This window comes from Grus americana, chromosome 13 (genome assembly GCF_028858705.1).
Source record: "Grus americana isolate bGruAme1 chromosome 13, bGruAme1.mat, whole genome shotgun sequence".
In the NCBI taxonomy this organism is placed as follows: Eukaryota; Metazoa; Chordata; class Aves; order Gruiformes; family Gruidae; genus Grus; species Grus americana.
Window position 1 is genome coordinate 1,822,655 of NC_072864.1, and position 13,002 is coordinate 1,835,656.

Sequence of the window (13,002 nt, forward strand, 5' to 3'; positions counted from 1 at the left end):
CCGAGGCCGTGGGCACACTGTCCCCAGCCCCATCCTGCCCCAGCCCAGGGGGGGACAGAGCCAGAGCCTGTGCCGGGGTCCCCGATCGCCGCCGAGGAGGGAGCAGTAAACAAGATGGAGCAAAACATTTGATCTCCATCCATCTGCCGGTGCCTAATCTCCCACCCGCGGCCCTCGTGCCTCATCACCTCCCGGCCCCCCTAATCTGCTCCCCGCTGGCGGCAGAAGGTCAGAGCCGGGGCTGCCGGCCGTGCTCCCCGCCACAGGCCACATGGCATCGGCGCAACCGGGAGGCTGCCGCGGTGCGGGGAGCCGGGCCAGCACGGCCATATGGTGGGAGAAACCAGATTAACTGTCCCCGTTTCGGGGTTTAACCCCTGTGCTGCTGCTGCGGTGGGAGGGTACGAGCGAGGGGACAGGGTCCCACTGCCGTCCCCCTGCGCCTGCATCCCGCCCGGCACGAGCATCCACTGCCGGGGCCGGCACCGGTGCTGGGGCGGCAGGGGACGGGTCTGTCCCCAGGGGCTGGCGGGGGACGCGATTGCCATCGGGACTCCCCAGGGACGGGAGCAGCTCGGAGACGCTCGGCGTGAAGTGGAGCCATAAGTGCCTCCCGCGTCACGTGGCGAGGATAAGTGCAAAATGGCCCTATTATGATAATTGTGCGAAATTATGATTGATGGAGATTAGCTGCTTATTTGAGGAAACGGCAGGCGCACGTGTGACACGGGCAGGCCGGGGGACGGCCGCCGGGGGATGGGGGCACGGGCAGAGTGGCACACCGGGACGGCTCCCGGGGCTCTTCCTATGGCCTGGCCCCTCACCGCCATCCCGGGAGCCACTGCACGCCCGGCCGGTGGCTCCCAGGCTGGGATGTGCCATGGCACGGGGACACCGGGTGCTGCATGGCACGACTCCGGCATGCGGCTGGTGTGACTCACACACGGCCCCTCCTGCCCCATGGAAGGCTCCTGGTGTGTCCTGCCAACCCCATTAAACACATCCCCGATTAGGGGGTAAACCTGTTAAACGGTGATGGCAGGAGTGTCTCTGTGCGCCGGTGCCGCGGCCGGTGCTCCCGGTGCCCTGTCCCGCCGGGCTGTGCCGTGGGGCTGTGCCGTGGGGCTGGGGAAAGGGCAGCGGGGCAGCCCTGGCACCCCTGCAGCTCCCCCTAAATGTGGTTTTCAGTAAATGACTTATTTTGGGCGAAGCTGAGCTGGCTCTGGGCTGGCAGCCCGTCCCCTGCTCCTGCCTGGCTGTCCCCACCGGTGTCCCTCAGCCTCGGGGACCCTTCTGGGGCATCGACACCGGGAGCACCTGGGCTACAGAGGATGCTTCTCCCGCTTCTGCCTTGAAAAAGACACCAAGACCAGGAATTTGCGGAAGAAAAGCCAGAGAGGCAGGATGGCCGCAACGCCGATGGCTGGCCGGGACGGAGCCGCGGCTCAACTGCGCTGCCGGGGCCAGGGTTTCGGCACGGGGTGGGGATGCCGCGTTGCACGATGCTGAGGTGGCCATGCAGAGCGGCACGCAGATGGAGGGCACCCCAAAATCACCCACCCATCGCTAGAAGTCCCTCCTCCGCTCTCCCCTTCCCAATTTCCCGGGCCCCCCTATGCGGCAGACGGATGCTGGGTAAGAGGTGTGTCTGTGGGAGCCGTGCTCGCCACGCAGCATCGCCGAGCCCGGCTGCATCGGCGCTTGCCATCCCTGGGATGGGCTCTCCCGGCCGCGCTGGGGACACGAGTGGGGACAGACAGCGCTGAGCCTCCCCACACGACGCCGGCACCGAGGGACGAGGATATCGCCCAGCCGGCCGCGGCGAAAGGAAGGGGCCCCTGGCGGGTCCCCCGCCACCGGGCACGGCGAAGCCAGCTCCTCTCTCTGCCGTTTTCCCCTTTTTCTCCCCACTGTTTGGTTTTTGGCAGCGGAGCCGCGGCGGCGGCTGGGGCGCGCGGTGCTGGGGAAAGGCTGCCAAGTGTCGGCAGCCCCCCGCGGCCCCCCGGCCCCCCATGCCAAAGCTGGTGGCTGGCAGAAGGGCTGCCTGCGCCTGGCAGGGCTCCGTCAGCTGCGGGAGGATCCCTGCGCCGCGCTCGCTGCCAATTTCCCTGCGAGCTGGCACCGCAGGCGGCTCCGGAGGCACCGGCGGAGAAGGCTGGGGAGGATGGATTGTGAAAGGGAGAGAGGAAAAAAAAAAAAAATAATGGACACATGCCATCGCTGGAGCGGCGAGGCTGCCGCTGCCAAAACGCCAGCAGGCAGCGCGGGGCCAAAACCCGCCGGCAGCGGAGAGGAGGGTCTGGCAGCCTGTCCCGGTGCGGGACTCATGGAGGACGGGCGGCGCGGCAGAGGCACGGCGCGGCCAAGGCAGGACAGGTAGCAGACGGTGGAGCCGGAGAGGAAAGAGGTATTTGTCTTCGTTTTAAAGGCTGTGTGTGCATGTGTCTGCTGCCGGGGCTGCGCACCCTGGATGGCTCAGCCCCATGCAGGCTGCCCGCGGCCTCCCCGGCCGTCCCGCCGCTCTCCTGCCCGCGGCCTGTCCCGCGGCGCTGCCAGCTCTTTGCTGCCTGCAGCCGCTGCCTGGCACAGGCAGGCGAGGGCTCCGGGTGCCAGCCGGGCTCGGCCGGTGGCTGCGAAGGGGGATTTGCCGTCCCCTGGCCGCGCACGCAGGGGCCGGCGAGGGAGGCTGCGGCTTTGTCTGGTTGGGCTTTGTCTGCCGGCGGCGGTGCTGGAGCTGCACGGGGCGGCGGGCAGGGGCGGCCGCGGCGGAGCGGGGAGGGCGTGAGCCAAAGTCCTGCCGCCGACAGGGCTGACACGCGGGAACCGTCCCCTGCTCCCAAACCGGGGCTACCGCGGAGCCGAGCCTGGGGATGAGGGAGTGGTGTGGCCGGGCGAGAAGGGGGAAAGGGAGGGTGGGCAGAGAGCCCTCCGCACCCACCGCCATGCTGGGGAGGAGGAGGAGGGAAGGGGAGGATTGAAGGGCGCTGGGGAGAGGTGCTGGGAAGCTCACGGTCCCGCGGCCACGAGCCGCGTGATGCAGGGGTCACGGTCGCGGGGTGCGGGCTGCAGGGGCTGGGGCTGCGGGTGGGTGTCACGTGGGCTTGGGGGTGCGGGTGGGTGTTGGGAGGGTGCAGGGCAGACCCTCGGTCTGGCAGCACCGATGCTGCCGCGTGCTGGTGCGGGTCAGTGAGCGTGCTGCTTGTCCCATGGTGCAGGAGCGACGCTGGAGCCAGCAGCAGATGCCAGTGTGCCAGGAGCGCCGTGGCTTCGCAGCTCTGCCGGCAGCCACACGAAGGCAAAGGGCTCCGGCCGGGCCCCCAAGCGCCAAACCTGGCCGGCACCGGTGGAAGGAGCCGGCACCAAAGGGAAACAGAGATGGTGGCAATGCCGAGCCCTCACGCTACCCCGACTCCTGCCTGCTGCTCTGCATCCCTGAAGGACCCGGGCTGTGCCCGGCAGCACCCCTGTGCCTGGGAACGTCCTCTCTGCACCAACACCACCAGGACAAACCTCCCTCAGCATCCTCAGCGCCCAGCACCCATCGCCTGCAGGAGCCAGGGCAGGCGCTCAGCCCCAGGGACACCCCAGCATCCACCTTTGAGGGCATCAGCATCTCCGTGGGAGGGATGTGGATCAAGGTGAGAGGAGCTGTCCCGTCCCGTCCCGTCCCATTCCATCCCATCCCATCCCATGCTCAGGCATTGCTGACTGGGCTGGTCCGCTCCCGGCCACCCCACAGCCCGGCTGTGCATTGCAACTCCAGGCTGGAGGAGCAGCTCTGCCCATTCCTGCATCGGATACTGGGATTAAACACAGCACCCTGCTTGCGAAGGACAGACTGTGCTGCAGCCGGCTCCCCAACACATCCAATGGAGAAGGATCAGAAAAGGTCCCTCCAGGAGCCCGACGGCACCACCGCAGCCTCGCCGCCTCGTGCAAACCTCCCAGGGCCGCCGTTCACGGGAGGACGAAGCCCCGTGCTGCCCATCATGGGGCCGGGGAGGGGGGGGCAGGAACATTGCCCGTGCCACAGGACGCCCCCCCTGTCTCCCCCTCTTCCTCATTTTCCTCCATATTTCACAGTTCCTGCTTCCTGCACAAGGCAGGGGTCTCCAGGGACTCCAGCCAGATGTTCTCTGCAGCACACCACATTGCTTTCCTAATGAAATATTCATGGAGCCTCTCCGCCTTTTGCCATGAAAGCCTTCTGCAGCTCCCAGCCATGGAAACGCTGTGCAGGCAGCATTCCTGCAAAGCCACCCGCCCGGGGCTCCCGACCCCCCGCTTCCCGCTCAGCACCTTCGCGTCGCTCCTCCCTCCTCTTCCTCCTCTGGCAGGCGGTGCCGGAGCGGGGGGCTTCGTCCCCTCTCCCCTTGCAGGCGAGGCATCACCAAGGGCAGAGCCAGGGCCGTGTGCTGGGGTCACCGGTGACCCCGCGTGGCCGTCACCCATCCTGAGGCAGGGTCCGTCCATGGCTGGAGGGGCAGCGGGTGGTTGCGCACCCCAGCACGGAGCTGTCTCACCCACCCCCTGCCAAAACTGCCCTGGGGGGTGGCAGAACCAGAGGCCCCGTCTGCCGGTGCAGCCCCGGCGCAGCCGCCGGCTCCCAGCCAGCCCGCAGCATTAGCAATGCTGTGCACTATAATCCAATTAGGTTGTTTATGCAAACAATCAGGTTTTATGTTTCGGTAAAAAGCTTAAATAACCTTAATCAAAGCAAAAGACCTGATATTATCGCCGGTGGGGGCTATGGTTTATTGGGCGATGGGCAGGAGACCCTGCCTGGCTCGTGACACCCTGCCCGGTTCGCACCCACCGCCGGCTGCCCCGGCATCTCCCGGGGGGCTCAGCACCAAGGGCCATGTGGGAGACGCTTTGCTCCAGCCCAGCGTTGCTGCCAGAGGGTCTGAGCCATCCCACCGGCGCAGGGGTCCCGGCACCCTTCGGCGTCACGTCCTGCAAGCCCCCTCCTGGCCCTGTGATGGGGGGTTGGGGTCAGGGTCCCTTTGCCCACAGCCACCCGCCCAGCATGCCCGCCTCTTCCTCCTCCTTGCCCAAAGATCGTTAACCGAAACTCCAGAGGCATTAATCAGCCAGAGCAATAACCCGAGGAGGGAAGGGCGGGCACGGGGTGGCCGTGGGGGGCAGCAGGAGGGTGCTGGGGCGCAGGTTTGCTGTGCCGCATGGGGACGAGGGAACACGTCTCTGCCACAGCCACCTCCGGGGCTTCCTGCTCCGGGTGCTGAGCGCCCAACCCTCCGGTTCTGGCCCCTCAGGACCTCTTGTCACCGCTGTCCCGTATGCGTCCAAAATGCGGGAGCATCCCTCTGCCCCGAGGTGTGGTGTCATGCCGGGGGGATGCGGGAGATGCCAAGCCAGCGACTGATGCCGCACGCTGCCACCATCCCACCTCGCATCACCAGCCCGGGCTGCACCGACAGCACCGGAGCATCCCGGTACCGGGAGAAAATACCTGCAGCCCCAGCTCGGGTCAGGCACGGCGGCACAGGGTGGCACAGGGGACTGTGCCCAGGGACGGGCACGGCGAGGCGGGGAGCGGGGCTCGCTCTGGAGGGCCGTACCCGCCGGCGCTGCCTCCCCGCACACCCCGAGTTTCTGGCGGAGTAATAAGCTATGCATGTAGTGTAGAAATAAAACATGTTCTGCAGAACAAATGATGTTAATTTGCTGAGAGGCTCTGAAGCTGAGTATTAGCGAAATGCCTTGAGGGAGAGAGCGGCAGCTGTGCTGGAATTAATGGCAACGTGCCGAATTAGCACCGCTATGCATCATAGTCAGAGGGAAAAATTACCGGAGAGAGGGGGAAAACAACCCCCTCCGCGCACCAGCCCCAACCCCGGGGCACGCTGCGGAGCGGAGCCGGCTGCGGGGGGTCCCGGTGCCCAGGGGCTGCCCTCGGCCCAGCCTTGCCCGGGCACGCGGCGGGGAGGGCTGCTTGCTCTGAGCCCGACGGCCTCCTCTGTGAAAGTGTGTGCTCGGGAGCGCTCAGCATCCCTCGCTCAGCATCCCTCTGGACCAAACCGTGCCATTGCACGCCCCAAGGGACCCTCTCCTCAAGGGTCAGCATCCCTGCTGCTCCCCTACTCCTTCCCCTCCTTTCTGGGGGACTATTCATCTCCTCGTCTATTTATTTCTTCTATTTAATCCTGGTGGTTGAGCACCTAAACTCTGCAGATCCTCATTGATTACTAACAGTGCATCTGGCTGACGGCTCTGCAGCCTCCTCCGGAGCATCCGTCTTCCTTCCCCGCCGCCTTCCGCCCGGCTGCCGGCCACGGCGTGCCCCAGCTACCAGGAGCACGCTGCGGATTGTGCATTACCTCTTAATGGACGGTTCCAGTAAAATCCACGCCTCTGATGAATATTTAACACCAACATCCATCTCTGCTGCCCGGCGGGGGGGTCGGTTCGGCTGGTCCCGCTGCGGCTGTCGGGTCAGGGCTGCAGAGGCGTCTGCGGCCGCGGTGCTGCCAGGTCTCACGAGAAACCGGGCTTAGCCCTTGCGTGGCTGACCCCGAGCCCGTGCAGACAGCGGGGAGCAGTCAGCCCAGCAGAGACTGCGGCTGGTGACATCCTGAGCCGGTTTCCCCATGAACCCCTCGTCATCCCATGTGTCCGTCGCAGCCTGCGGCCGCTCATCCCCAGCATAAAACATCTCCTGGTGTAAAACATCTCCCAGCGTAAAACATCTCCCAGCATAAAACATCTCCCTATTTGTCCTGTCACCCTCAGCCTTTTCTCCCGCTTTTGCCTCTGCAGGTCCCCAGCCCCGTGGGTGCTGCCTTCCTCAGGGGACGAGCCCACCCTGGATCGAGCGGCCCCCAGCCTGGCCCCGGATGCCACCGTGACACCCAGCCCTGTCGTGGGACGGTCCCGGGGCGGGGGCTCACGCCTGACCGTGCCGTGGGCTGCGGGATGTGATGGATGTGGATGTGCTGCCGGCCCGGTCCTTGCCGGGATGTGCCGACGACTGCTGGGCACCGAACCCGCTGGGACGTGGCGACGGGGATGGGAACCCCCCTGTGACCCCCCTGCAGCCGTGGGTTTACGGCACCCCCAGGAGCGTGTCCGGGCGAAGGAGGAGGTTTATCCATCTGGAGGTTCAGCCATCCAAACACCGGGACACGTGGAGCTTTACCAAACACGCTCAGGCCCTGCCGGCTGCCTCGGGGGCGAGGGATTCAGCCTGCGGAGGAGAAACGTGCCCCCAGCTGTGCTCCGGACCGTGCGAGCATGGAGGCTGACGGTGACATCACCCAGCGGGAGCCGCATGGACCCACCGAGGGCTGTGCCAGGAGCTGCTCTGCTCCGCCGCCGCTCCAAACCCCAACACCGCTGCCCCGTGTCCCGGGGATGCTCTGGGACGTGTGCCCCAGCCCTGCGCCACACTGGGAGCTCTGGGTGCACGGGGCTTGGCTCTGCAGTGGGGGGGGCCATCCCACCCCTCCATCCCTGGGCTGGGAAATCTTGTAACCCCGATGGTTTTGGACCAGGAGGGGAGAAGAAGGAGGAGGATGCTGTGGGGTGCTGCGGGTGCCGTGGGTGCTGCAGGCAAGGGTGCCCGGGTGCGGGCAGGGTGGCGGGGGCTGCCGGTCACTGCCAGGTTACATCTGCCGGGGCACGCAAGAGTGACTCCAGATGCATTAGAAGTGCCGTGCTCCAATTTCAATTTCATCGTCTCACAATCATTTTCAGGCTCCTCTTAGTGCCACATTAACGAAGCCTGCTCGTTTGAATGCATAATTAGCCCAAGCATTCTACCTCGCTAATTTCGAAGCAAGAGCGGGGGGTGGGGGGGAGAATTTGCATATTAATTTAGCAGAGGGAGAGAAAAACTGTTTACCACTTGCTTCTTGCTGTTGATCACAGCGGACTTAACTCTTTCCCGGGTGCCATCTGGAGCTGCAGAGCCGGGCGCCCGGCCGGCACGTGGGACGGGATGCAAAGGTTACGTGGCAGCAATTAAATCCTCCCCGCTGCGCTGCGGCCGGCTGGACCACCCTGGTTGCCTTTGCTGCTGGGAGCCAACTGGGAGCACTGGGGCTGCAGCTTCCTGGGAGCGCAGGACAGGCGAAGGGCAGCCGGGGCGGAGGTGCAAGCTCCAAACCCGGGCAGACACGGGGATGCCCAACAGCATCACCCCTCCTGGGACCACGCAAACCGCACCCTGTCCCTGTCGGTGTGTCCCCTCCGAGGGGACAGCTCTGTCCCAGCATCCTCCTTGCTTTTTAGCATCACCCACTCATAATATGACGTCATTACGGGTGGCACGTGCCATCCCCAACAGCCCTTTGCAACAGGGTGGCTCACGGCCTTGGTGCGCATGGGGTGCCCGCAGACGTGACGCACCCACACAGCACCCACGGATCGGGGCGGGCAGTGTCGCTGAGCACCAACAACTCGTTACGCTCCCCGCCGCCGTCTCCCTTTGTTTGGGAGTCTGTGGGTGTCTCGAGCCGAGGTTGGAGGTAATTTGTCTGTCTCCTGCAGCGGGCTGTCATCTCGCATCTGCGAACCGGTTCCATTTGCGCTGCCATTAAAAAAATCTCAGGTCTGACAGGTAGTAAAAAAAAAAAAAAAAAGGAGAAAAGCCTTAAAAAAAAACCAAAACCAAACAGCTGAGGAACTCCTGGGCAACAGGATGCTGCAAATATCATCAGCTCGTCGTATCTGCGACCACCCTCAAATCCAGCTACCGCTGGATTTGAGGGTGGTCGCAGATGCGACGAGCGATATTTTATCCTTTAGACCTTCATCCCCATCTCATCTGAGCTTCACACCTCCATCCTCATCTCATCCAGGCTCCCCAAAAAGGCTAAATCACCCCCCACCCCGGAGAGGCCCCCGCCCTGCCCATCCACTCCGTCTCGCTGGTGTGGAGCCATCCCAGCACATCCCAATAATTTGGGCGACAGCCTTCATCGCCAGCATCCCGGTCCGGCTCCTCTATCCGAGCCAGCACGACGTGGAGAGATGCAGAAGGGGTTCATCCTGCACCCGTGCGCACCGCCAGGTTGCGGAACCAGGGGACACCCCGTATGTTGGTACGGGGTCTCCGGTGTGGTTGGAGCGATGCCGGCGTTGCCGCGGCACGTGGGGCCGGCTCGCAGAGGGTTAACAGCTGATTACAGCCTTTGTCTCTGCATCAGTGTACATAATGCGCCCCGCATTTGCATACTGCAGTGTGCGCTCAATTAAAATGAACTTTTAATTTCTTCTAAGTAAATTACTTCTTCCCGGTACGTGACGCGCACAAATGTCAGAATAATGGGAGAGCCTTAATGAGCTGGGAACGAGGGGCGGGGAGGGGAGCGTAGGGGCCCCCGGCCCCCCGGGCTGCTCTGCAGCCTGCGGTCTCCCCGTGGGGGGGAAAGGACGGATCCTGCCTTCTTCTGCCTTCCCCACTGGGGCCTGGGACATCCCTGCCGCCAGCGTGTCCCCTGGGCAGGGCAGGGGTCCCCACCTCCTCCCCATCACCTCCTCCTGCCCACGTCCCTGCGAGGGGCTGAGCTCTCCGGGTCCTGCCTGCATCCTGGCACATCACGTCCCTCACCATTCCAAAAAGGCTCCCCTGGGCGTCTATCGCCCCGGGTGTCCCACGTCACCCCAAGGGACCCTGAAATCTGCTCCGCCCTCCCCGTGGCAGCACGGCGATGATGCTCGGGGAGGGACGTGGAGCCCCGCACCCCAACGCTCCCGGCTGCCTCCCGCCTGGGGCCGGGGCCGGCCGCGTGTCCGCAGGGGCCAGATGGCAGGCGAGATTACTGGAATTTGATTTTCAGATAAATCACAAACCTGGATGAGCGAGTGCTGCTCCAGATGCATTATCCGTAATCCCTTGGAAGGGAACCTTTTGGAGGAGATGGTCCCTGCGCCAGCTCGGCAGCAGCTGGGTAATCCCAGCCGCCGGCACGGCCCCTCGCAGCCCGGGAGGATCAGCTGCTCCCCGGCCGCACCGCGGTGTGTCACCCGCGCTCGCCACGACCCACATTTGGTCCCACCGAGCCCGGGGGGGAGCAGATGGGGACAGATGGACTCACACCAGCAGCACACGGGCACCAGGACGAGCCCGTGCCCGGGGTGCCCGTGCCCGGCTGTCGCACCCGCTCGGCTCAGCGCTGCGCGAGGAGGTCGAGGGGGTGCGGGGGGGTCGCTGCCGGGCTCTCACCCCGCTTCTCCCCATCGGTGATGCCCAGAGCACCCCCACGCTGCCCAGCCTTCAGCGTTGCTCCGTTAAGTGGTAACGATGCATCTCCCCTCGTCGCACTGATTAACTGGGACGTGGGAACGACTCCCAGGCCGTGGGGCCAGCCCTGGCCAAGCGGCTGAGGAAGAGGAGGGAAGGGATAAGGTGGCTGCAGCCAGACCCTGGCACCTGGGGGGGCTGCCCACACCCCTCCCCGGGGTCCCGGTGCTTTTGGCTGCCCGGGGATGCCGGCACCGCAGAGCCAGGGAGGGCAGGGGGTCGCGAGCGCCAGGCTCCCCAGCGGTGCTTGGGGCCGTGCTGGGGGCTGCGGCATGCTCTCGCTCTCTGCTCCAGCTTGGGGCCGTGCTTTGGGGGTACACTGAGCTATTGGGGGTTCTCGGTTGGACAGCAGCTTCCCCGAGCCCCAGCGTCGGCTCATCCCCACCTTTGGGAGCCGCCTCCTGCAGCTCCCCCTCTCCTTCAGAAGTGCAAATTCAGGGACACCCCCGCCCCCCAACTTCTGCAAATAAATGCAAACTGCAAGAGGTGGGGATGCCGGGTCCAGCGCAGAGCCCCCCGTTTCCCCGCGCCGCCCAGCCGAGCGCAACCGCGGCCCCGCAGGGCTGAGCCCGATTTCCCGGGTGGCGGTGGCAGGGTCGTGCCCGCCCCGAGACAGGCCATCCATCACGCACCAGCAACGGCAAAATAGGCACCGGTGCAACGCGGCGCAGAGCAACCGTAACCGGAGGATGCTGCCGATCAATGGGCACATTAACCTGAGCCCGCGCGTCCCCTCCCGGGGGCCGGGGCTGGGGGGAGGCGGTGGATATTAGTTCCTCTCCAGCTCCCAAAGGAGGAGGAGATGGGAAAAGCCGAGGGGGGAAAGCGAAGTTCTGTCTGGCCGGTCCCTGTGCTCAGCGCGGTCTGGGATGCCACCAGCACACGTATGAGGACGGTCCTCGCACAGCTCAGCCCTGTCCCCGCTCAGGGGAAGGGCCCCCCAAGACGGTCGTGACGCTGAGCGTGTTAGCAAATGTGTGGTTGTGGGAGCCAACAGAAATACCAGCCACGGCCACCGCTGGACTCCGCTTTTTACTTTTTCTCCCCAAATCTCCTCTTTTCGTATCCTCATTTACACGGACTGGTAGCCCATCTCCCTGGGCTGGTGGCCCACCTCTCGGCACCCCCGATGCGATGGAGCAGGAGGCACCTCTAAGGGCAGGCATTACCCATCACGTTACCCCCCGTGCTGGGCTCGGTGCTCCCCCGGCTTCCCCGCGGCACGGTCCCGGCAGCAGCCAGTGCGTGCTGGTGCACGCGGGTGAGGGAGCGTGTGCCAGCGGCGGCGCGCGGGAGGCGAGCGGGACCGCGCTTTCCCCCCAATGCCAAAATTTACATTGAACCACAAATTAATTTCATAATTTTTTCCTCTCTAATTATGCCAACATCTGCTGCAAGGCCCAAGCTGTGCACATGCATTTTAATACATCTCTTCCCCCTCCGTCTCTCTCGGCACTGAACTTTTCAGTAATTATCGCCAGGAGAAGGGCTCCTTTCTGCGGGAGAGAGAGACGAAGGCTGGCAGCAGGCAGGAGCACGCGGAGCGAGGCGCAGGCAGCGCAGAACAGGCAGGGGTCGTGCCCGGTTTGCGGGCTGCTCTCGGTCCTGCGGCCGGCCCTGGCCTCTGCCGAGCCACGGCGTGGCGAGCTGCCGGCAGCCGTGGAGGATTTGCCTTATTAAAGGCTGGTTTTGTTTCTAGGAGAAAAGGGAAAGAGGGAGGATGAGGCTGCTCTGGGGGCAGCTCAGGAGAGTGAAGGGGCAGCAGGGACCCTGCATGTGCAAGGTAACCCGCTGCACCCTGTACGGGGCTGGAGCCTTGGGGTGCCGGCTCTGCCCCAGGGATGCTGCACCGTGCTGGGGCCCCAGGGACCGGCTCTGCCCCGGGGATGCTGCACCGTGCTGGGTCTCCAGGGACCGGCTCTGCCCCAGGGATGCTCCCTCCAGGGCAACGCCAGCCCATGGCTAGAGGTCCCCAGCTCGCCTCGGGGACAGTGAAGGTTCTCTGCCCCCGGACACCTTGGTCTGTCCAGCCGCGCTCCCCCACGCTGCACAACAGGCTCTGAACACGGCCCTTTGCTCCTCGGTGTCCTGCCTGCAACAGGAGGGGAGCGCTGGGGACGTGTGGTGTCCGGGGGTCCCCATGCTCAGCCTCCACACAACGTCCCCTGGCCTTGTCCCCGTCACCCGCAGGTCCGGGTGATGCTGGTGGCCGTGGCAGCCCCCTCCCGTCCCCCGCTGCACGTCTGCTCCCACTCAGGGAGATGTTTCATGGCCTCGCTGGCAGATGCAAAAGGTCATTTGGCTGCCGAGTAATTAAAACCTGGCAATTATCAATTTAGAGCAGCAAGCTCCTGGCCTGGTGAGTGCTCCGGTCCTCCTGCGTGAGCTGCGGGATGCAGTCGAGGGGCAGAAATGGGGCAGGCACCAGGGAGGGGACGGGGGATGATGCGTGTCCCCCGTGCTGGGACCTCACCTTCAGCCCAGGCAGCTCGCTGGGGAGCCTGCAGGGATGCCGCGCTCTCATTACATAGTTCATCAAGTGTTTGAATCAAAAGGCGGGCGGATCAAGGTGCTGCTCAGGGTGCAGCGCGAGCTTGGTGGAAACAAGGGGCCAGCCAGCGCAGCGGGACCCCTTCCCGCAGGGTGCCCCATGGGTGCCCACCCGCCCCGTGGAGCATCATTCCAGGGGACAGCGGGGACGTCCCGCACACCACCCAGCTGCCGTGCGGGTGCCG

The 13,002-nt window shown here is 65.0% G+C and overlaps 1 protein-coding gene across 1 annotated transcript; it reads left to right on the plus strand.

Annotated features, from left to right (window-relative positions):
* The first annotated feature begins 1,662 nt into the window (after nt 1-1,662).
* On the plus strand, nt 1,663-7,813 carry LOC129212455 (uncharacterized). The gene is made up of 3 exons (XM_054841059.1): nt 1,663-2,407; nt 3,216-3,638; nt 6,781-7,813. The coding sequence occupies exons 2-3, from the start codon at nt 3,376-3,378 to the stop codon at nt 7,736-7,738; spliced, it is 1,221 nt and encodes a 406-aa protein (XP_054697034.1). The 5' UTR covers nt 1,663-2,407; nt 3,216-3,375; the 3' UTR covers nt 7,739-7,813.
* The last annotated feature ends 5,189 nt before the right edge of the window (nt 7,814-13,002 follow it).

What these genes read in the sequence shown, in the direction of transcription:
- LOC129212455 (XM_054841059.1), top strand. Translation starts at nt 3,376, where the DNA reads ATGGTGGCAATGCCGAGCCCTCACGCTACCCCGACTCCTGCCTGCTGC. An exon ending in TGGGAGGGATGTGGATCAAG is followed by an intron (nt 3,639 to 6,780) that starts GTGAGAGGAGCT and finishes TTGCCTCTGCAG; the next exon opens with GTCCCCAGCCCCGTGGGTGC.